Source organism: Fusarium proliferatum (assembly GCF_900067095.1).
Source record: "Fusarium proliferatum ET1 genome assembly, contig: FPRO_scaffold003, whole genome shotgun sequence".
NCBI lineage: Eukaryota > Fungi > Ascomycota > Sordariomycetes > Hypocreales > Nectriaceae > Fusarium > Fusarium proliferatum.
Genome location: NW_022194792.1, coordinates 285,044 through 307,542, shown reverse-complemented (window position 1 = coordinate 307,542; position 22,499 = coordinate 285,044). Strand labels below are relative to the sequence as shown.

Sequence of the window (22,499 nt, the reverse complement as noted above, 5' to 3'; positions counted from 1 at the left end):
CCAGAATTGGTTTTGAGTAGCAGTCAGATATGTTAAGCTAACTGTAATAAGACATAAAATGCAACCTGCGGCCATGGGACTTGGCACCATAAATAACGCAATTAGATTGCAAGTATGTTCTTTTATTTCTTCGTGTTTCTTTCTTGCTATCTCTCCCAAACATCATCAAGTACCGTTACTTCTTAATAACCACTTGTTCTTAAAAATGCTTTGTACTATCTGTCTATCTATGTTCCTTGACCCTGAAAAAGGCGAACACCATAAAGACTTCGAAGCCATTCAAGAGGCCAGTGAGAATGGATGTTACATCTGTCACTATGTCCTGTACGATTATCGAGGTAAGGACATTGAGGATGATTTTCCACTTCAGTATCTGTGGCACCGGGATCAGCCCAAGATCTTCGTTGGTGTTCTTTGGAGCGCAGTTGATATATACTTCGAGCCTGTAGAGGAGTGCCATGATATTGAAGGCTACCGTCAGTGCCTTGAAAAAGTGAAAGCAGACTTGGAAGAGGGGAATTTCTCTCGTGTTCACGATAACAAGCTTCGACCGCCCGGTGAGCTCTCATATACGGGAGGCGAAGAAGCGCTGGAGTTCTCGAGAGAACGAATACAAGCCTGCAGAACGACCCATGGAGAATGCCGCACCGCAGCAATAGCTCTCTCGAAAGCAGAGAGACCCGATTCAACTTCTTGGAGTCCAAGACGCTTGGATTGACTGCGCTGCTGACGATGGTATGATGCACCTTGTTCATGGAGCAAATCTCGAAAACCCGGAATATGCAGCTCTGAGCTATTGCTGGGGGAAGGACAAGTTTTTTATGCTGCGATTAGATAATGAGGCTGATGCCTTGGATTCCAAAATCCCTCTCCATGAACTGCCTCTTCTCTTCCGCCAGTCCATGGCTCTGTGTCGCAACCTCGGTATCCAGTATCTCTGGATTGACAGTGTCTGCATTATTCAGTCTGGAGATAACCAACGAGATTGGCTGCTTCACGCACGCGAAATGTCTACTATATATACATTCTGCACTATCAGCATCTCCGCTGAATATGGCCGCAGCCCTCACGACAGTCTCTTCCTTGATCGGTTTCTACAACCTCCGATAATCATGCCACCTTCCGATGACTCCTGGGCGGCAGTGCGAGAAGCCTGGGAGAACTCAGGAGACGAGCGCTACAAGAGGAACAACAACGGCAAGATGAATGACCCTTTTATACTCGGTCAGCCTTACCGACTTGCTCCTATGGCCGACTACCTTGAGCGCTGCACAGTCCTTCACACACCTCTCGCTACTAGGGGCTGGGTCATGCAGGAACGCCTTCTCGCACCTCGTACCCTGCACTTCGCACAGCACCGAGTGTCCTGGTCCTGCTACAGCCACAATGTGAATGAAGGTGGACGTACGGAACTGGAAGAGCATGAGTATAGGTGGTTCGAGCGGCTACAGCCCTCTATGATGGAACAGAACCCAAAACTGCCAGGATGGGCCAAATATGAACCTTTGGAATGGTGGCTGAATGTAGTGGCAAACTACTCACACCGGCAGCTTTCATTTCCTGAGAAAGACAAGCTTGTGGCTATCGCAGGTGTTGCGCGAGTATGGAATCATGAGCGACAATTTGACTATCTGGCTGGGATCTTCCGCCCTCATCTTCCCTGGGCATTACTATGGCATCGCGAGCCCAAGACTGGTGACCCAATGCACGACAAGCAACCAGTTGGCCAGGAAATCTTTACCCCAGGTGGTGTGCCGACATGGAGCTGGGCCACATGCAAATTCCCAGTCAAGTCATATCCGTACACAAATACGGGATTTCTTGTCAATGGGACAGTCCTTGTCGACATTCACTGTGCCGAGGTGGAGTTGGCGGATAAGGAGAATCCGTATGGCCAGGTAAAGAGCGGTAAGATCGAACTGGAAGGATATCTTGGGCGCGAAGAGGATTTTAAGAAGGACTGGACTTACTGCGTGCACTACGATGGCCGTTTTGCCAAGGATAGCAAATCGCCCTGGCATCTTCCAGTTACTTGGGATCATCTATCGAAGCATCCAGATCTATTTGGATTGTTGCTTCAAAAGGATAAAGGCTCTGGATTCTTTTACCGGGTGGGATATTTTAAAGTTCCTACAAAATTAATTTCACGGGATATTCTTCGAGGGAAGCTTCCAAAAAGTTTTATTACTTATATCTAGGAGAGCTTCTGGTTGCTATTGAACGAATGGCTAGAAATACAAGTTACTTATGACGAGAGGTGGCCCCTTCGCCTGACCTTTTCATCAAAGTATCCATCCCATGTTGGACAAGTATTTCCATCATTACGTAACTACCAATGAAATAGCATATTTTAGCCATTGTGGAGAGGAGAGAGCTCTGTCATCCGAATGGGGGTCTACTCCTCGTTCGAGCAGTGGCTTGAGGGCATTCACCGCCCTGCTGATGTTGACGGCCTGTATCCTTTGTCGATAGTTTAATAGTTCTAAAATTGAACTTGTACTGCTCCTACATACAAATAGAATTCTTCCGAGAAATTCAAGTCACTGTCTCCCAAGAAACAACCCTTGCGTGAAAGATTTCAGCAATCTTGCCCCATGTACTCTATTGTCATCAGACATTCATTTGCGCAAAGATTCCATCTCGACACTTCCCAAACTCTCAGCGCAAACACCTCGCCAATGCCGAATCCCAAGATAAAGAAAGATCAGAAGGGTGATGTACTCCGCAAGCAGGCACATCAAAGCAAAGGCGACAGCAGATCCAACCAAGGAATTCCAGATAGTCGTCACGTTATCAACGGTGAAAGCGCAAAGGAGACCATAGACTGTTCGGAGGACTAATGTCGGAATGCTTGCCAGAGTGAGCTCTATGAACTACCGCCTGTCAGTATATTCTGTGTGTAGAAATTGAGTAAGAAGGTATCGTACAATGTGTCTCTCAGGAGCGATGCGATGTTTTTGGGTATACAGATGAAGTAACTCGACTGTCATCAAACTAATGACAGCAGCAAGAGTCACATAGCCAGCTTGTGTCAAATGTCTCGACAGGTGTATGTTGGTACCACTAAAAGCCCCAGCCACACAGAGAAGCACAATGGCGGCGATGAACGCAAGACGGATGATCTTCAGTAGGAAGAAGGCTCGCTTGTTCTCATCAAGACTTGATTTCATACTACAGGATTAGCAATGGATTTATCGATAAAGGAGGACTTCTCACATCAAGCGGATGAACCCTACCGTGGAGATCATCAATGGAATGAGGCCGACGTTAAGCAGCACGGTAGTCGCAATGATGAGCCCGATACTGGTAGGGTCGGATTGGCGGAGGATAGTCAAGATACCACCAGCGAGCCGAGCTAAAAGGACCGAGTGTTATCATACTTTATACTCCAGACAGCGAGCCGAATCACTTACCCAAAGAGAACGTGACAAGCGGGTATGAGGCAAGACGAAGTCCATGCTTCCAATTCCTGACAAGAACAAACACAGCGGCAGGCAAGACAAGTGCGTAGAACACGACTTGAGCGATGCCAACAGAAGTATGTGGGTTGATCATATTTGCAAGATGTTATCAACTGAAGATGTAGTGTAGTAGAAAACACGGTGTTTCATCACAAGAGAAAGGCATTCTTTCTTTATAGTCGTTTTCGCACGGGCTCTAAGGGATACTGCATTTTCGCATAGCCATCGAGACTCGCGCGATGATACCCAAAGAGTGATAGCGCCATATCTGCCGGGAATCGGCATCTCGAGGAAACTCAGCCGCATCGTGGGCCCCATTTCTCGCGCAATGATCCCCAAGATGGCTTAGCCTTGGCGTGAACGTCATTTCTCACTCACGATCATTGGCTAGCTTTAGCTTCTAGCTTGATCCACTATTGAGGACTCCATTATGACAATCATTCCAGGGCAATTGTCCTCAGACAATGCAAATCTCACAAATCTCGGCAGTGCCAAAAGCTGAGGATCTTTCTACTCAAATCAGCTACGAAGAAAATTGGTCGGTATGGTCGGAGTGGCTGGGCGGTCTAAAGCATGCCATACCTGCAGGCAGAGGAGGATTAGGGTAAGCCAACCCCTCCATCCATGCGATCTACCGTGCATCATGCGCCTTACGATTGACAGACCTGGAGCTGACTGAATGGTCTTCTCAAAGTGTGGCGCTGAGAAGCCGAGTTGTAGTAATTGCCTCAAGTCTGGTCGACCCTGCGCAGGCTATCAGAGGACCCAAGTCTTTATACCATCGCATTACACAAAGTCTGCTAGTGGCGAAGCAACAACGCTGCATGCACCTTTGCCTCTGTCACGGCGCAGACATGAGTGTATTGACCGACAATGTACAATGACATCGCTGCCGCAAACGATGTCCGCACGCAACACAAATAGAGATCAGTTCTTGGCCACATTTATCCACCGTCAACTCCCATCCTGTATCCTCGCCTCTGGTCACCTCAACGACCATCGGAGATGGCTCCTTCGCCTACCCGACATCGCAGTGCTGACACCGGCCATGGAGTACGCTATCCTAGCGCTCAGTACCGCAGCCTTTGAGAGAGATGGCGCCCTTGAAGGTCAGAGCCTAAAGCTTTACACTAGAGGACTATATGAGCTCCAAAAAGCGATTGATAATTCCAAAACGAGATTGGATGACCAAACTCTTGCAGCTTGTGTTCTTCTAGGCATGTTTGAGTTCGCAGAGTGTCCAGGGCGAACTGTCAGTGCCTACATGAGACACTATCAGGGAGCGATGGCACTCCTTCAGCTTCGTGGACCTGAGCAGCATATGGGTGGCCTGGCCCATGATGTGTTTCAAGTACTCAGAATGCATACTGTGAGTCAACTAATATCACCGTCATACAGCTTCTGACTTCAAGTAGGCGTTTCAAGGTCTGGCGCAGGGGTATGAGAACCAACTAGCCAAGCCAACATGGATGGAAAGACCATGGATATCAAAATCGAAGACTATGCATGACCGACTTCTCGATATCTTTCTTCGCGTCCCAGGACTACTATCCAGAGCCAGAGCTGTTACAGCTTCACAGCCATCTCAAGCTACACTTAATGGCGGCCTAGAAGCTTTGATGGCATTGCTAGCTCTCAATGGAGAGCTTAATCAGTGGGTTGAGTCGTACCAAAACACCTACCCCACCACCCACTGGCCAGAGCTGTCAACGGCCAGTAGCTCGACAGACAGTGAGGAGCTGGGAAGACTCTACCCAGTATCATTCCAGTTTTCGTCTTACCATATAGCGGAGACTATGATACTCTACTGGACGATACAGGTCTTGATACATGCTAGCATCTCCTCCCTCTATACCAGATCAACATCTAGTGAGAAGGACATCACAATATTAGAGGCCGATGATCTGTCACCTAAGGACAATGATAAAATTTCTCTTGCCGACATACAACGTATACTCGATACATCCGACGTCATGTCATGGCCAGAGACATCAGCTCGCTACATCTGTCAGTCAGTGGAATATTTCTTTCAAAAAGAGTTTCGTGGCATGGGCGCTGGGGTTGTTCTATCACCATTATTGGTGGTCCAAGCATGCCTATCCAGATCAGCACGGGAATTTTCTAGAGAGATTGCTTGGATCGACGAGACAATTGGGCGTGTTCAAAGGAATGGAGCTGGATTAGCGGCTTGCATTTAGCTAGCAGTGTAATCTGACAACTTCTCAATCACTCTCTTCCCCCTCGTCCGTCGGTTCCCATTGACCCATACAGTATAAAAGAGCCTTGTTTTCTCCGAAAGGCATCTCACCATAGAGGTGAGCTTCCATGCCATAGTTCAAATCCTCCCAAAGTTCAAGACTCATATCGCGCTCATGTCTCTTCGTAGCAATGCTCGCATCCTTGCAGATAACCCCGCTGTATGAAACGTCGCCCTCCATGTGGAGCTCATCAAGATCAACCCTAAGACCTTTCGGAGTCTCGCCTGATACGTTGGGATGCTCGCGTATCGCACTGAAGACAAAGCGCCAGTCGACGTCCGCCGGTCCTCGACAAACTTTGCCAGATACCTCGAGATGTCGCAGACTCTTCAAGTGCAGAAGCCAGTGTGCAAGGGCTTGGGGGAAAATGTTGCCCTTTTGGGTTAGGCGAGTAAGCTCTGGGAAGTCGTGGCTGGGCTTTCGAGTTGGCCAGCAGAGAACACCCTTTCCGACGTGATCTATACCATAGGCAAAGTGCTGGATGCTGGAGTGGCACTTGTCTAACAAATCGTGACAGAAGTCACCAGACTTGATCTTCATCCTCTCGGCTTGCGAGTTTGACATGGCCCAAAGGTGTCGCTCAACGAGCCCGTTCTCGCCAGAAGGGATCTCCGGTGAGATGTGTAGGACCTTGAGCTTACTGAAGTCGAGGTCTTCCCATCCAGGGATGTCTTTGCACTCGAGATCACCGGTCATGAATAGCTGCATATTAAGATTGGGGACAGCAACACCCGAAGCCGCCAGGCATGTAAGGACCATGGCAATGAGCTTGTCACCAGTGACAGCGGTAGCGTGCTTGCAATGATACTCGACGGTAGGCTCGGAGTTTTCATCGCGGAGCTCAAAATGCGCCCATCTATCATCTTCATGGTTATGTCGAGGAAGCTGCGACGGAACACCGACGTCCGTGTTGGGAGTGTCAATGTAGTTGACCTGGCGGATTCTCTCACAGTCATAGCTAAGAAGCTTCACCTTTTCAAGGCGGTCTCCCAAGATCTCGATAATGCCTGTCCATGCTTGCTTAAGCTCCCCTTCTGGATCCTCGAGCAATGCCTGCGTATCTCTAGCATCGCTCATATAGGCATCATATGCAGCTTTCAGCCCGTCGGGCAAAAAGAGCACGGATGATTCCTGCGAACCGCGTAGAATCTTCTCATACGCTTTGTAGGGAAGTGCCCAGCTGGGTGGTGTCGTGAACGTGACGGAACGCACATGAAGAGCGACGCGGGAGAAGTCACCGCGTTGAAGACTTGTGAGACTAGCACGCGTGGGTTCAAGACAGATGTTACTGAAGAGGATGCAGTTCAAGTCATCGCAGTTTGCGAATGCTCTGTGCGTTAATCTCAATGACTTGAGGTTCTCATGGGTCTCTTTCTCGACTTTGATGTCCCTTGACAACTCGGTTAGTAAGAGGGGGGGATACCATGTTCTTGGTGTACGTACGGGTACTCAGCGCTAAAAGGAACATGGATAAAACGGAGTTCCTTGACAATCTCAGAGAGAATTTCGGTGGGCAAACCGAGTAGGTTGCTATCATTCTGTTGGAATTGAGACGCCATAATGAGCATAAATCAGAAATGAATGAGTTGTAAATTGGGCCGAGGGGAAACAGAAGAACCTGTCATATAAAAGAGACAAAGAACCAACACAACCGTTGGCAATATCTGAACACGGAAATTGGACCCTCCATGGTAGTAACGCTAATTGGGCATTTGGTGGGAATGGCTCGATGCTGCCTGCAAAAGACCCGCTGTAACTGAGAGGCCCGTTCTCGAGCAAGAAAACATCAGACCCTGATAAGTGGTGTCAAAATAAATTGAGCAAAAGCTGTCCTAAACTTAGGCTAGTTTACCTAAGTCTTTTCGTCACTTAGGACTAAAGACCTGAACTTTCTTTCCACCCAAAACGTGTCGAACCAACAGAACTCGGAGACTACCGGATTTAATCGCACGGACAAGAGTCAGTTTACGTAAAGATGGGGATTGCCAAAACTGACGTAGCTCAGGGCAAAGTTAAAAACAACAGAAGGTATTTGAGCAAAGGTGTCACTAGATATTGCTATGTTAGCCGGCGCCACTGTCTTGCATACGATGGTGATTATGTAACTGTAGCGTCTATTCTATAGAGCTCGTTTTTGACGAATCCATTTTATAACTGGTAGGTGTATTGCGAGGCCCATGCCAAATGTGCCATGTCCCACTGAGAGGGACTTTTGCTAGATGTCCTCCCTAAGATCAGCTCTAAGACAAATTAATTCTCGTTTATATGTAGACAAACTCTCTATGGCTAAAAGATAAACTAAAGAGTGATAAAAATGAAAATGAATACAATGATAATACTGAGCTAACATGAGCACTTCAGCCGTTTACCTAAGGCCTCCTAATGCTACGTTCCTCTCTCTGTAACAAAGTGCCATAAGTGAGTGCTCCAGATCAGCACCCACGACCATTGGGCAAGTTTGGCGGTCTGCTTTGAGGTCGAGATACCGCGCATATAAGGAAAGAATGTGTTCTTCTTGTGCATCATCATCCATATCTTGAATATTAAGGAACCGGTGAAAGCCTTGCGATGTAAGATAGGCCGTGAATAGGAGTCGGTCACGCATGCCCCTCTGTAAGAACTGTCGACTCCGGATTCGCCCAGTGGTGTCAGTTAGATCAAACCGGTAATTGTCGTCTGCGCCATTGATACGGGTATGGACCTGTCTCAAGAGACTATTGTATTCTCGAAACAGGAATACAAAAATTGCCTGAAAGGTCCTGATACAAAGAAGCTCATCGTGATAGATGAAGTTCCAGGGAATGTGAAACCTGTAACTATTGTCGCCGGTACCATAATCTTGAAGCAAGTTGGTGCTGAACCATAGAGTGTGTCGGTATGCTTCGAACAGTAGATATGCCCTTTGGAATTCTGTACTGTCTAGGTACCACAAGCGAGACTTCTTTTGTTCTGGTAGAGAGCTTTCAAAGCAAATTTCACTCATTCCCGTTCCGGGATATTCCTTTATCCTGAACCTAATGTCTTCAGGTTCCCTTATCCTCGTGTCGTCATATTCCCTCATCCTCGTTTTGTAATAGTCCATGAAAGTGCATGATTCGCGGAACAGTTGATATAGCTCTCCCAGGGCTCCCAGATTTAACTTCATTAATCGGCATGGTTCTGGTGGTGATGTTAAGACTGGTTTCATGATCTGCTCAGCTTGAGGCCGTGTAAGACAGTGTGAGCCGGCCTCACTCTGCCGTAAGCGATGGATCATGACTGCCTGTTTAAGGCTTTGGCTGCAAGACTCATGGTCAAGATTCGACCGAAGGGACGGGAGGATTCTCTGCTCATTTTGAAGAAAAACGCCCAAAGCTCGGGGATCGGCGCGAATTATGGAATGGAGATCCTCGGCGGAGTCAAGAGCGCCTAGGATAATCATCATCAGCTCTGATGGAAGTTGGCCGAAAGAGTTGCTGGATGCCATGATGCTGGTATGGGACTGATGATGTTTAGAAGGGAGAACTGTACCGCAATCGATGGTGGCGGCCTGGCGTATTTACACCGAGGGCTAAAGATTGTATCTCTCAAGCTTTGCTTTCCTGAAAGCTTATAGGTTAGAAGGCTGCATTTTCGCGATTTCCCAACCACTTGTGCGGGCTGCCTGAAGTCTATTCTGAACTTAGAATCGGGCTACATCAAGAAGTTCAGCGTGGCTCGATTACACGCAGGGAGTCAACAATAACTCCAATCACACATATAGCAACTGGTTAGGCGTTCTGGCATAATGTCTAATTCGCGAGCTTGATCTGTTACCTGCAGTCAGGCATTAAGGCCGATAGCTGAAATCATCAGGGAGAACTTATTATAATCTCAACGTTTGACAGTTTTTGTATAATGTCAAGGTTTACGCGAAAGGCCATTTGCATTTCAGGTTATCCCAAGGTTCAGTATAAGAACCATGGCATCGTTCCTCAAAAATACTTAACTCAAGAACAACCAATAGAGCAGTAGCTATTGGGCTGTCACTGAAAGTTTGTATGAGTCATCTGCTCAAGAATCCGATTGGTCACATTTACTGGCGAATAAGTCAAGGAAATTTCAAGGTGAAAGAATATAGGTATCGGGGTCTTGGATAAAACTTCCATGTGCCGATTAAACAAGTATGCCGAGCATCGGTCTGATTACTGATCTGCTTAGTGAGAGACCCGTTTCGAATCGCATATTGCGGCATGTCAGCAATGCGGCCGCTTACATGTCTCACCGCAAGCTGACGGGGCTAATACACACGTATACATAGGGGAAATGGAAATACCTAAGAATATCCCAACTAGAAGGATGAAAAAAGATTAGTTCTGTGGTAGAAATTCGACAATGTGTGTATATAAACACCCAGAGTGCCCTCTTCAGTGGTGGTATTAGTTCTTTGTGCTGTCCCTGTCAATCAAGAGAGAACCTTTACAATATGTCGACCCAAGAAACTGCAAAGACTTTATTTCTTACTGCTGATGGGATTGACTTCGCCTATCGTCTCATCGGCAAGTCGAACAGTTCTCAGCCTCCACTTCTCATGCTCAATCATGTCCGATCTACAATAGATACCTGGGATCCTGAGCTGATCAACAACCTCACCGCATCAGGTCGCCAGCTTATAACCTATGACTACGCTGGCCTTGGACACAGCAAAGGGCCCGTTGCGACAAGTATCAAGGGCTTTGCGATCAATCTCCTCGCGTTTCTCAACGTTTTGCTCTTGAAGCTTAATGTCAAAGAGGTTGACGTCTTGGGCTTCTCGATGGGAGGGTATATCGCGCAGGAACTTGCTCTTGATTCCCCCAATATCCTTCGGAAATTGATTCTTGCTGGCACTGGTCCCAGTCTTGGTGCTGGCCTGGTGCGCCCTATGAATGAGATCCAATCTATCGTCTTCAGCCCTACGCCTGGCCCAGCCACCATCGGTGCTTTTTTCCCTCCCACTACAGGCGACGAAGGTGCTGCATGGCTCAACAGGAGTTCTTCGTCGCGAGCCGGGGTCGCTGGAAAGAACGGCGAACCTGAGATCGCACTGTTCACCACGGGAACGCCTCTTCTCAATCTGACTCAGGCATATCTTACATGGGACGCAGACCCTCTTCCGTATGCTCTTTTACAAACCATTCAGAAGGATGCTCTGGTTACTTGTGGCGATAATGACCTGATTGTTCCTACACAAAACTCGTTTGTTCTTGCGAGGCAGCTCCCGAGAGCCAACTTTGTCATGTTTCCAAGCAGTGGGCATGGGCACTTGTTTCAGTACGCAAAGTACTATGCAGGACTGGTTGGAAGTTTTTTGGACGGTGATCTTCCTTCTGCTCCGTTTTCAGCCGGAGAGGTCCCTGGTTTAGAATAGTGGAATGATGATACCGAAGCCTGTTACTGCGAAAAAGGATTTACACTATCAACGAGGGTAGGCGGTGTCAGTCGTCTCCGTTCAAGTGCTATATTCGCTTTTACTGTTATCTCTATGGAAAAATTGACTTGTCTCTATGTCTCAGGGGCAAGGGCTTACACCAGAATACAAGCGCTTCGTCTTACCTAAGCCCTCCGCAATCGATCTCGCCGTAGCCATCCCCATCCCAGCATTACACAACACCAATGCCACCTTGGCGGTAGCATGTTGCTAGTATTTACGGGATGGGCCATCGCGTGGATTAGGCAATTGACATCCACCACTTACACCTGGTCTGGTTGAGATTATTCGGCACTGAAGGCATGGCCCCCACAGCCGTGATATTAACCAGTAGGCCCTTGTCACCGAAGATGGGGAACTCCTTTCCGCCCTCCAGGACTGGCACACCCTTCAGGACAAAGCTGGCGATGGCGAGTTGAAGAGACTTTTGAGACGGGCGCATGGCGGTGGCAGGAGTGCCGAAGGTGTAGGAGAGGTCCTGGATGTGGAAACCAGGGGAGACACCAAATTCGTCTAAAGTTATGTCAGCGATGCTCTGTTATGCCGGGAAGTTGACTTACAAGCGTAGCTCTTGTCCTTGGTAGCCTGGCTGATGGCGTTGAAGGCACAGTCAATGGCCGACTCACCCCAAACTTTCATCTGCCTGGTGTTCATGTCCACATATCCCAACGACCCATCATAGACAGGTGGATAGATTTTCTCCGCCAACTCCTCCCTCTGCTCTCCACCCAGCCCCGGGAGCGACCTCTTCAACCACTCAGCAAAGTCCCCATCTGTCTTTACGTTCGGATCGAAGAAGAACCCGCCCTCGAAGATATTGTGCGCAGCCATTACTTTCACCGACTTATCAAACTTGCCTTCCTGCAGGGACTTGATCACGGGACCGAACGAGGTGTTGGAGTCGACGATGGGGGCGTGAACATAGTTTGTGTGGGGAAAGGCAGCGACCTGGGCGGCGTTGGCGGCGATGACTGCAGCGGAAGACATAGACCTGACGGCATCCAAGTTCTCAGCATTGAGGATCTTGAGGAACCCGTCGTAGAGCTCATCTGGGTCGCTTGTCGCCACGGGCACATCAGCCGGACTCTGCGAGATAGCCTGGTGGAATAACTTCTTCATCGGCTTACATGAAGCAGCCAGCCGATTCTGATCTGCACCAGCAGCAATCAAGTGACGAAGAACCGAACTACCACCCCCAGACTCTCCCATGATCGTCACGTGGTCTTTGGATCCGCCGAACAAGTGAATATGCTCCTGAACCCACTGGAGGGCGAAGCGCTGGTCGAGGAGGGCCGCGTTGGCGTCGCCGTCGGCAAGCACCTCGGCGCTGTTGAGCCAGCCAAAGGCGCCGAGACGGTAGTTGAGGGTGACGAAGACGAAATCCTGGTTAAAGGCAGATCGGGCCTGGGCCAGGATGCCCGAGGGTTCGAAGAGGGTAGGGCCAGAGCCGTCTTTGGAGCCGAAGACGCCGCCGCCGCCGTGGATCTATTCACATTAAAACGCCTGTCAGTCCCTTTCATATAATAAGAAAAGCAAGATATAACTCACGAACACAAGCACTGGCACACCCTCCTTATCCTCCTTCCCTTTTGCCTTAAGCACCTTCTTGGGAACATGCACATCCAGCAACAAACAGTCCTCGGTCGCATTTGCGTTAATATTCACCGGCGGCACCATCCCGTTCTTGATTGCCTCGACCCAGCCCTCCAAGGTATAGGGCACCGTCGGGTTCGAGTACTTGCCTATGGCCATTTGCGTCTTGGCCTGCCATTGGGGCTGACCTTGCGGGCATATGCGCGTTCCGGCGCCGGTCTGTACGACCGTGCGGTTCTCAAGAGGGGATTGAGGGGCGCGGAAGCGGAGGTTGCCGGTGGGGGACCGGCCGTAGCGGACGTTTTGGAATTTGTAGAGGTCGGTGTCGGGGTTGTACCAGAGGGCGCGGTGGAATTCCTTGAAGAATTTCCTTTCAGTTTACCGACCAAGAAGTGGAAAAGGGATACTGAATAGGTCAAAAGGTACTTACATAGCCTAAGTCCACGACGGGGAGATGAGCCGAGTTTTCATTAGAGGTTAGGGCTGCGGTGACTTGCCAGGTCAACACAGCGGTCAACAGCAGTATGTAGTTGGATATACGCATGGTAAAGAGATTAGATAAGTAGGGAGCAATTAGGATGATTCTAACTAAGAAAGTGAGGATGGAGGGCGTTGTTGATGTTTTCTGAGATTAATTGGTGGTCTCCCTACGAGCTCTTATATAATTGTAAAGACATGTTAGTTCCCTCTCATTTATAGTTTAGACCTCTTTTCATTGAACCTTCTCTGCGGCGTCCATAGCTTTCTGATCGCTTTATGCCGCCATGCAAAGAGATTACGTGAGCGGCATTTCTGCGTAGGCAGGGGTTAAGGGGATGCACTGTATGCAGATAGTTCTCTGCGCCTCTTTCAGAATGGCAGGCTCTCACGAATAAACAAACATTAATGCGGATTTCGCGGCGTAATCCATCTCTCCGAAGATAAGCTTAATCCTAGAGCTGTGCCGTTAATCCCTGCAGTAGGAGTTAATTTATCCCGAATTAGTCCATTAGGTCTTACTGTTACATATACATATAGATAGAGTTTCTAGCTATCCATCAAAACAGGAAATTTCGTGCGCTATGTGAGTGGGTCCTCCCTCTCAAACCAGAATTTACATATTGCTGCGCTTTAGTATATTACCCGACCTTTATATATACTAAACGTAGCGGTCCATATTACTAAAAGCAGTACTATATTGCCGTATTTAGTAAATGCCAACCAGGATCGGTCCATTTATTTGGGAAAAAGATGCATATAAATCCACTTTGCCCTGGGGTTATGGCCTAACTTTCTCAAGATTATTTCTCCACCGCTCTAGAGGGATTCTCACTCCTATGCGGTCAGAAAGCATGCTTAAAAAACCACAATACATTCCCATTTCGCTCACATGCATCCCGGCTGCCTTATTACAGGAAGCTCGACATGAAGTAGTAGGATACTTGTTCAGAGTGCCTTAACCTTTGCCTTAACCTTTCCCTTTACCTGTCTGCAGAGTGTTTACATCTATTTTTACACCACCTTTAGGGCCACACATAGAGATAGTGGACTTTAAAGTTAGGTAATGCATTTTCGATTTAATAGACTTGGAGTCCCTCTAGCGTAAACTGTAGAATGTCAATTCCTTGTTAATAAGATACTCTCCTACCAGGACGTCTCTAAGCTATTATGTTTTAGAGACAAGAGTGTGTACATGGATAGGACTGCTTACAGTGAGTATATTTCTTTTATTTTTCTTTTCCTTGTTTTTATTTTTATTTTAACTATTAATTAGCCGATCTAAACTCTTGCTGCAGTTCATAGTAGATCCCCCTCCTGTAGTTCCGTCTCCATTAAATACAACTTTAACACGTTTATTAGTGCCTTTAATATTAGACTTAAAAGGGAAGGGAAGAGGGGAAAACCGGCTGGCGAAACAAAACCCCTCTTCCCTTAATATTCACTAATATATAAACCTAAACAGGCTAGCCGCTTGGTTATAGGCAGACTCTGCTCCATACCTAACATTCTCTGCCCTGATTAGGATCAATTCTAGGTAGGTCAGTACTGATGTTTCTTCAGTTCATTGTGAAATCGTACCTGAAATACCACCCTGACGGTCTGGTGACTTGCCCGCCCAGTGAGGTTCCAACCCCCTGGATATTGCAGTTTCGGATAAGCCATCTGAATTCATTTTCACAATCTTCGTCTTTTAAGTCGAATGACTTAGATGGATTCAAGTTCTTCACATTCATATCAATATGGCTTCCGCCATAATTGATACAAGCCGTCTTCTGTTGATTCGGCCCAAAGGTGCCTTGAAATGCACCTCTAATGCCGTCATAGCCTCGGCAAGCCCGCCTGCTATGATACTGTAAATCTTTTGTGTCCATTGAGTGTCCTGTTCTGTAACATAAATAGTTTGCAGAGGCATTCTCAACAAAAGTAGTGCCTAGAACAAACAGGCTGGCAAGGATAGTAGTGGCTTTCATGGTAGTGATTGTTTCGAGAATAGATAGTGAGGTTGCTGTCGCCTTGCTCAACCCGGGAGCGAGACGTAGTATTTATAGAGCTCATAACATCGAAAAACCATCGCCTTGAAAGCCTGTATTAAAACGCAACTTTTAAGTAGAATTGAGAGAGTTAGGCATGTCACGGCACTTCTATATTAGACTTGGGTAATTACTGCACCTAGCTCTTAATAACTCTATCTATATAAAAGTTTAATTTTACTGTAAATTGAAAGATATATAAGCTAATCTTTTACTTAAATTTAATTTTAATAGTATTAAAATCTTTTATATATTTATTTATATAGTATATTTTAGTTAAATTTTATTTAAAGCCTATATTAAGTATTATAAATTAAGATAATATATATAATAAACAAGTAATATAGATAAGTAAGTAGCATAAAAGTCTTAACCTTCTTAAGATAAATTATAATAAAAATATAATAAACTATCTAATTAATTAAAATTAATTACTATAATTATTACTAAATACCTTTAAAACTACCTAATAAATCTTTATATTATATTTAGTCTTACTATATATATTATATTACTAAATATCTAGCCTAATTAATCTTTTTTAATTATTACTTCTTAATAATTTAATTAATACTTATATATTTATATCTATTTAATTAATTAAATTTTAACCTTTTTATATAGTTAAGCTCCCTTTATTTTATAAGTATATCCTTTTTGCCTTATAGTACTAGCTAAATATATTATTTACTTTATAAAGCTTTTAGTACTTAACTTTTAATAAGGCAGTCTTCTATATATTCTTTATAATTACCTTTATAAGAGATTAAAGAGCTTTAAGGATTAACTTTAGGGAGCTACTATAATATCTTTTAATTTAGCCTTAAAGGTATTTAAACTATAATTTAGCCTTAAATACTGTTATTAAGGTCCTTAAAGTCTAAGCTTAAGCTTATTAGGCTACCTCTTTAATAGATATTAAAGTTTATAGCTATATATTAAGCTTTAAGATTATAACTTTAGGGTTAAAAGAAGTAAGTTTAGCTCCTTTAAAACCCCCCTTAATATTTAACTTAATTATAGTCTTTTAAAAGGCAGTATAAAAGGCTAAAAAGAATTTAATTTTAGAAATATAAATTATAGACTATTTAATTAATTACTTTATTTTTTAATTATATACCTTTTTTAGCGGCCTAAAGTACCTAATATTAAGTAGCTATAGTAAATATAAAAAATAAAGAGATATATAAAATATAATAATATTATTAACTTTATAATATAGCTAAAAATTAATAAATTAATAACTTTTATAGCTATTAAAGATTAAAAGATAATAAATACTAATTAATTAATTAGCTATATATTAATTAAAATACTTTAATTAATTAAAGCCTATCTTATTATCTATTTAGCTATTTAGTATTATAGTAATAACTTAAATACTTAAAAGGTTATTATTTTAATATTAATTAATAAGGTAATATTAGCCTATAATTACTAAATATAGATTAATTATTTAGCCTTTTATATTAATTACTTAAATTACAGTAATCTATTTTTAATTTTTAAGTTAAATTAATTTTAGGTTTTTATACCTTTTTAAGCTAATAATTACTATACTGCTTAATATTATATCTATTATAAAGCTAATTTTATTAAAGTTCTAAATATTATTTAATTAAATACTATACTTTATAATTATATTTTATATAAGCCTAAATTAATTATAAATAGTAATTAGATCTTTATATTAAGCTTTTTAATAGTTATATTTATAAAAAGAATATATTTTAAGCTATAATTATTACTTAATAAAATTAATAGCCTAATACTTATTAATTAGTAATCGCGGACACGCTGCTGCTGCCTCCGGTTTAGCGGCACCACCCAAACGGGCAAGACGCGCGTGCCGCACACCCGCCCGGTCGCATATCACGTGACTCACTGTATATAAGACAAGAACCTCCTCCGTCCCTGGCAACATGTATCTTTGACCTCTGCTTCTTCCCATGCTCTGCCCCTTTGCATCCGCCGTTCTCACTCTTATGCAAGCATCACTGCCTTCCGCCTAGCTCTCTTCACCTATCCTGCCACGTCATCGTTCTGATTTGGAACGAAGTTCTCTCGCCAGAGGGATTGACCGGCTATCGCAACGCTTGTATCGCCCCCAACGCCTGGTTGTGGAAGGAATGAGACATGTTCTGCTATTCGTTTTTCATTCTATCCTCTGATGTTGTTACTAACTCTAATCTGTGTCTCGTATGGCTTCCTTTCCCGTCCTCTTCTCTCGGAATCTAACAACTCCAACAGTCTAGAGAGCGTTCCCCAAGCTGGGCCGCCTTATAGTGGTGTGATACTTCTCAGGCAGTAGCAGAGCATCTCACGGCAATGTTTTATCTTGTGAGGCCTCCAGTCGACGCCCATCCAATGGCAGAAATGCCGCAGTGGCTTATCAATACCCCCTATTGCATGATGGAGGATGGTGCCATTTCGGACTCGCCTCCTGAGCCTGGTACGGGTTGCTCCAGAGGCCTCTGGCACGAACTTGCTCCCCGATTGGTCCCCTCAGCGGGTAGCGCGAGTGAAGCGTTTGATCACGGGTCGCTCGACAGGGCCCGAGTCACCAATTCCCTGTTCAGGGGTTGCCAAGACTACCCGCTGCTTGGGCGGAAGTTCCTTGATTTCTTCCTGTTAGTCCTCGGCTCACCCGTTTCCGTGTGGATCGGGATGGCTCAGCCGCCTCAGAAACAGGGCAAGCCAGCATGCCGAAAGGGATGATTGGGCGAGAAGGAGGAGAGGGACGGGCGCACTGCGGCGGGCTGTTGGTCTTGCACGCATGCACCCTCCGTTAGTCTTGCTGTTGCAGGATCATGAGATGTTCATGACAGCATCTCAAGCTCTCTGAATGGCTCAAAAGGTTCCCGGCTGTGACAATCAACATGTGCGGGCGCAGCGTCGAGCTTCATCACGGTCAGACGGAAGAGCTAATACTGCCGGAAACTCCCATTCCCGATGCTGTCTGACCAACTGGCGATCACGCATTTTGCATGAACAGCCCGGCAGCCATCAAGACCTGCCTCATATGGCATCTCCGAGGACTCTGCCTTGCCAGCGAGTGACGTGGATCCCTGATGCTGTGCGAGAAGATGAAACGAGGAGGGAATCATCTGTCCAGCACAGCTGCATCGGTGTGGCCGGCAGTGGAATGATTGGCGCAAAGTAGAGCGGTTGCGTTTCTGCCTCCATCTGACTCAACCTGGACTTGGAGAAAAGGGGAAACGGCAGTAACACACCGGATTAAGCTCCTTCGGACAACGGGACTCGTGTGGTTCAGCTGCGAGCATATAAGCTGGACAACTCCCGCCCATTTTCAGCTTTACCATCCTGCCAGAGCAACCGCCTTATCGCTTAACTTCCAAACACACGGCAACTCAAACATGATTTCGACAACCTCTGATGCTGGGCAGCACACGTTGCTGCAGAGCTTCACTCCCCCTGCTTCTCAAGCAGTCGCTGTATCCCTGAGTGACAAAGAGGCAGTCTTGTCGGCTGATGGAAAATCCAAGGGCGATGCTATTTGGATCTCTTCGGATGATGATTCTGATACGGAAGATGAAGGTGACGATGAGGGTCAAGATCTCGACGACTCGCAATCATGCACAACACCTACTACCAGCATCGCAGACCATTTAGGTAAGTTTTCTAACACTATCATCCTTTTTGGTGTAAGCCCTAACAGCCTGTTCATAGATAGCACAAGTACCAAACACAGTCCAACTGAGTCGGAGGCCGCCATCGGTATGGACACTACGCCAGCAGTATCTCTAGCTCTAGGAGAGGACGACCCAGATTGGACACACAACTCACATATGGGCCCCCTTGCTAATCCTGAACCGAATCAACAATCTCCTTATCAGACGAATCGCACGTCCGCTGGAGATGCGACAGCATGTACAAATACCGGTTTTGACATCTCGTCTACTAGCCCTGGGAGTCAGCCACATCGGCGCGTGTCAAAAGAACTACAGCTTGTCATTGGAGCCACCAGCGAGCCAGACATCGTGATGGTCGATGCTCTCTTTGACGAACGTTCCTGTGATGGTGCACAGAGTACTCCTACGTCCCCTTTGATGCACACATACAGTCATATTGCTACAGACCTTGGAGATCTGGCTCACACGCCGTTGCACGATAGCGAAGAGGGTGTGAGCACATCGCGCGATGATGCCATTTCTAGAGCCCACACTCCATCCCCCGCGAAAAGCTTGTCACCCGAATCACAACGCGAGCAAGGTTACGACCACACCAGCTGCGAATCCAGCGATGCTGTGTCCGAGTCCTCAGATGCTGAACCCAGATCGCCATTTGGAGCCCGACCCCTATCTCAGGAGTTGCTGCCCCGGCGCCGTTCTCGTCGCAGGTCCTCACATGCACATGAAACGGTGCAAGATAAGGACAAAGACGTAGATATTGAAGGCTCTGGCAGTGAGGATGACCTCGATATTCCAGAATGTGTGCGTGACGAGGACTATTGCCCTTCACCAAATCAGGGACATGGTTCTGGAGACGACTCCGATGATGAACAGCATTGTCACAAACGTCGCAAGGCATCTGGATCTCCTTACAGCTCGGTTCGCGGAACCCCCACCAGTGCCCGGGATTCTCGCCGAAGGAAGCGATCCACAAGAGCTGTCGCACACTCATTGAGGGAGCCTGACACGTCGGCACTTGGCTTGTTCAGTCGAGCATTATCGCATGCAAGATCTGTTCCCTCTGATGCCAGTGCGTTTCTTGCTCAGTTTCAGGAATGGCAGCTCGAGAATGTTTCAATGAAACGTATTACTGAAGATGGCAAGACTACGTTTCAATTCCAGTTTGAGTGGCCCCTTTGCGCAAATCATCCGCAAGCCGTCAGTGCGAGTCCAGATTTAACCCGCTCAATCGCAGCGAGAAAAAAGACCAAGCGAGCTCCCGTCAGAGGGGCAAAGTATTCAAACGATGAAGATAACTTCCTTATACAACTGAAGGAAGAGGAGCAGCTTGGGTGGATGGAGATTCGTCGGCGTTTTGCTCAACGTTTTCCCGAACGAGGCGGCTCGGGCCTGCAAGTGCACTACTGTACGAAGCTCAAGGATCGTGGGAGACCTTGATATTATCATGCTCCTCTGGGTAAGGGGGACTTTGAGACGGGTGGGATGTATGTTAAACGGGTTAAGGAGTCCTGCAATACATATAGCTACTTCATGTTTCTCGCCATCTACCCATGAATGGTCGTTTTGCTTTTGATTCGTTGTTGAACTACCCAAGTCGGCAGTCTTCAAATGGAGAGCACGATCCTCACGCCAAGGTGTGCTCTCGGGAGGGCTCCTTCCTCTTCTGTTCCAAATACAGATTGCTGTTACTTGTGCCGGTTGATCCTGGATCTTGAAAGATCTTCCTTCAGGTCTGCTTCGTTCTGACTCTCGCAAGAATAGAACGAGCAGTATAATCCACTCCGCGAGACGAGGTCTAGATCATATAGCACTGCATACGCCTCCTTCCGTACATGAATCATCGTCACAGCCCGCCGCGTCAACTGCGGTCCCCGTACACTCTTAGGTAGTCGGTTCTCTACAGCAAAAAGAGCATAGAGAGGATCCAATAGCAAGATTATCGCCAATAATGTTAGGAAAGTTCCGTAGGAATTGATCTCATAGCTATTTATTTGCGCCAAATCGCAGATGAGAGGTGGCCTCTACAGGGGTTACAATACTGTTGACTCGGACGCTTTGTTGCATGAAAATACTCATATATGCTACCTGTTGCCTGGTATTTGTTGCCTATTACTCCTATAAAGTAATGCCTCTTACCCCTGGTAATTGTTGCATGCTGTCCCCCACTAAATAATGCACCTTTTGGCGTATATAAAGGCCGTATCGCAATGTAGGAAAAAAGACGGAAAAGTAAAAAGAAAAATCCCTCCTAAGTGCCTGTGATGGAGCTGCTTTAATGTGCTCTAGACGGATGCTTGGGCAATATCAGCGGGCTGTTGCGGGTTCCAGCAATCCATTAGTGACGAAGATTAGGAATATCGTGATGTATGGCATCCGCAGCCAGTCTCCGGGACGGGATGTCATAAAGCTTGCGGCTCGTCGTCAAGAAACGAGCCAATACGAAACTCTGCGCAACAGAAACGGCCGCGCCTTGGCCTCCTTTTGGCGTAGAGCAAGCCGCACACGTTGCAGAGTGTAAGTGGTCCTAGGGGGCCTTCACGCCATTTGGGTGTCTCTTTCGCGTAGCAAGACGTGCAGTATGGCCCAGAGTTTGTTGGTGTGAGGGTTTGTTGCGTCCGTGTACAAGGCAAAGGCGTGATTGCTATCCCTGGAGCAGAACTACGTCTCGCGAGATGATGACCATGTTTGTTATGGTTCTTCGAGCTAATCCGAGACCGCGGCAGAACTGCGTTTACTGACTTGGCCGTTGACCGGACGGGGCGAGTGCATGTCTTGATATGGAGTTGCAGTTCAGAAATGTCGTCGTATTCAGCTCCAGTAGCTAAGGCGGGCGGGATGGTCCGAGTCTGGAATACAGGAACTTCGCAAAGAGGCTGGCCGAACTGGTCCAGTTCTCCTCGATCCTAGGATGATATCACGTGAGTATAGGAACGAAATAGGAAGTCTAGCTATTCGATACTAACGTCTTGTTGTAACGAGAAAACGTTAGTTGGGTGGGCTCCAGACAAGGGGGCTGGGGAAGTCTTGGCTGTTCTCATCATGTCGGGTGGCTCCCTCGTCGAGTGGCTGCTGTGAATTTCTAGATTTGCCAGTGCAAAGCTTCGATCTCGACAATAAGAAATGCGTCTGGGGATTGGGCTGGTCTAATATTCGCCAGAGTACTTGGGCCAAGCTTGACGCAGAGATGATGTAATGGAGGACCCTGGCCGATTGCAGGTTCCCTGAGCAGGGTTTATGACCCTAAGACCCTTATCGGCTTACCCGCGGACCATCCGGATCTAAAAGCTTACGGTTTTATTGGCGGGTTCTGTCTCTGGAGATTCCGTGCCGTAAATTCACCAATCGCCGTCGAGTCTGACCGGAGGAGGGGGTCCCGGTCCCTTGCGCCACTGACGTTATGGCTTTAATCGAGAAAAAAAAAGGTTGAGCGAGCTCTCATTTCTTTCCCCCCTGACTGTCAAAGCAAGGAGATTATACTCATCCATTATAGACGAATCAGTGCTGGTTTCGAGCGGGCCGTTTACAGTACAGCCAGCACATGAAGAGTATAAGAGTAAGGACAGATAGCAAGCCAAGGCATGCAAGCTCAACTCATA

The 22,499-nt window shown here is 46.5% G+C and overlaps 11 protein-coding genes across 11 annotated transcripts; 5 read left to right on the top strand and 6 right to left on the bottom strand.

Annotated features, from left to right (window-relative positions):
- Positions 1 to 205: 205 nt before the first annotated feature.
- Positions 206 to 2,198, top strand: FPRO_07097 (uncharacterized protein; the record flags this gene model as incomplete). Its single annotated transcript, XM_031227915.1, has 2 exons — positions 206 to 557; positions 706 to 2,198. The coding sequence occupies 2 exons, from the start codon at positions 206 to 208 to the stop codon at positions 2,196 to 2,198; spliced, it is 1,845 nt and encodes a 614-aa protein (XP_031078305.1).
- Positions 2,199 to 2,618: 420 nt separating this feature from the next.
- Positions 2,619 to 3,555, bottom strand: FPRO_07098 (uncharacterized protein; the record flags this gene model as incomplete). The annotated part of the gene is made up of 4 exons (XM_031227914.1): positions 2,619 to 2,873; positions 2,928 to 3,171; positions 3,217 to 3,355; positions 3,414 to 3,555. The coding sequence occupies 4 exons, from the start codon at positions 3,553 to 3,555 to the stop codon at positions 2,619 to 2,621; spliced, it is 780 nt and encodes a 259-aa protein (XP_031078304.1).
- Positions 3,556 to 4,362: 807 nt separating this feature from the next.
- On the top strand, positions 4,363 to 5,659 carry FPRO_07099 (uncharacterized protein; the record flags this gene model as incomplete). The annotated part of the gene is made up of 2 exons (XM_031227913.1): positions 4,363 to 4,830; positions 4,877 to 5,659. 2 exons carry the CDS (start codon positions 4,363 to 4,365, stop codon positions 5,657 to 5,659), a joined length of 1,251 nt encoding a protein of 416 aa, XP_031078303.1.
- Positions 5,660 to 5,683: 24 nt separating this feature from the next.
- On the bottom strand, positions 5,684 to 7,278 carry FPRO_07100 (uncharacterized protein; the record flags this gene model as incomplete). The annotated part of the gene is made up of 2 exons (XM_031227912.1): positions 5,684 to 7,109; positions 7,163 to 7,278. 2 exons carry the CDS (start codon positions 7,276 to 7,278, stop codon positions 5,684 to 5,686), a joined length of 1,542 nt encoding a protein of 513 aa, XP_031078302.1.
- An 806-nt stretch (positions 7,279 to 8,084) lies between these two features.
- FPRO_07101 (uncharacterized protein) lies at positions 8,085 to 9,185 on the bottom strand (the record flags this gene model as incomplete). The annotated part of the gene is made up of 1 exon (XM_031227911.1): positions 8,085 to 9,185. The coding sequence occupies one exon, from the start codon at positions 9,183 to 9,185 to the stop codon at positions 8,085 to 8,087; it is 1,101 nt and encodes a 366-aa protein (XP_031078301.1).
- Positions 9,186 to 10,163: 978 nt separating this feature from the next.
- Positions 10,164 to 11,087, top strand: FPRO_07102 (uncharacterized protein; the record flags this gene model as incomplete). Its single annotated transcript, XM_031227910.1, has 1 exon — positions 10,164 to 11,087. The coding sequence occupies one exon, from the start codon at positions 10,164 to 10,166 to the stop codon at positions 11,085 to 11,087; it is 924 nt and encodes a 307-aa protein (XP_031078300.1).
- A 301-nt stretch (positions 11,088 to 11,388) lies between these two features.
- Positions 11,389 to 13,284, bottom strand: FPRO_07103 (uncharacterized protein; the record flags this gene model as incomplete). The annotated part of the gene is made up of 4 exons (XM_031227909.1): positions 11,389 to 11,660; positions 11,708 to 12,632; positions 12,696 to 13,097; positions 13,171 to 13,284. The coding sequence occupies 4 exons, from the start codon at positions 13,282 to 13,284 to the stop codon at positions 11,389 to 11,391; spliced, it is 1,713 nt and encodes a 570-aa protein (XP_031078299.1).
- A 1,435-nt stretch (positions 13,285 to 14,719) lies between these two features.
- Positions 14,720 to 15,190, bottom strand: FPRO_07104 (uncharacterized protein; the record flags this gene model as incomplete). The annotated part of the gene is made up of 2 exons (XM_031227908.1): positions 14,720 to 14,765; positions 14,799 to 15,190. 2 exons carry the CDS (start codon positions 15,188 to 15,190, stop codon positions 14,720 to 14,722), a joined length of 438 nt encoding a protein of 145 aa, XP_031078298.1.
- Positions 15,191 to 17,626: 2,436 nt separating this feature from the next.
- Positions 17,627 to 17,968, top strand: FPRO_07105 (uncharacterized protein; the record flags this gene model as incomplete). The annotated part of the gene is made up of 1 exon (XM_031227907.1): positions 17,627 to 17,968. The coding sequence occupies one exon, from the start codon at positions 17,627 to 17,629 to the stop codon at positions 17,966 to 17,968; it is 342 nt and encodes a 113-aa protein (XP_031078297.1).
- Positions 17,969 to 18,627: 659 nt separating this feature from the next.
- Positions 18,628 to 20,340, top strand: FPRO_07106 (uncharacterized protein; the record flags this gene model as incomplete). The annotated part of the gene is made up of 2 exons (XM_031227906.1): positions 18,628 to 18,883; positions 18,941 to 20,340. The coding sequence occupies 2 exons, from the start codon at positions 18,628 to 18,630 to the stop codon at positions 20,338 to 20,340; spliced, it is 1,656 nt and encodes a 551-aa protein (XP_031078296.1).
- Positions 20,341 to 21,302: 962 nt separating this feature from the next.
- On the bottom strand, positions 21,303 to 21,944 carry FPRO_07107 (uncharacterized protein; the record flags this gene model as incomplete). The annotated part of the gene is made up of 2 exons (XM_031227904.1): positions 21,303 to 21,806; positions 21,867 to 21,944. The coding sequence occupies 2 exons, from the start codon at positions 21,942 to 21,944 to the stop codon at positions 21,303 to 21,305; spliced, it is 582 nt and encodes a 193-aa protein (XP_031078295.1).
- Positions 21,945 to 22,499: the final 555 nt, after the last annotated feature.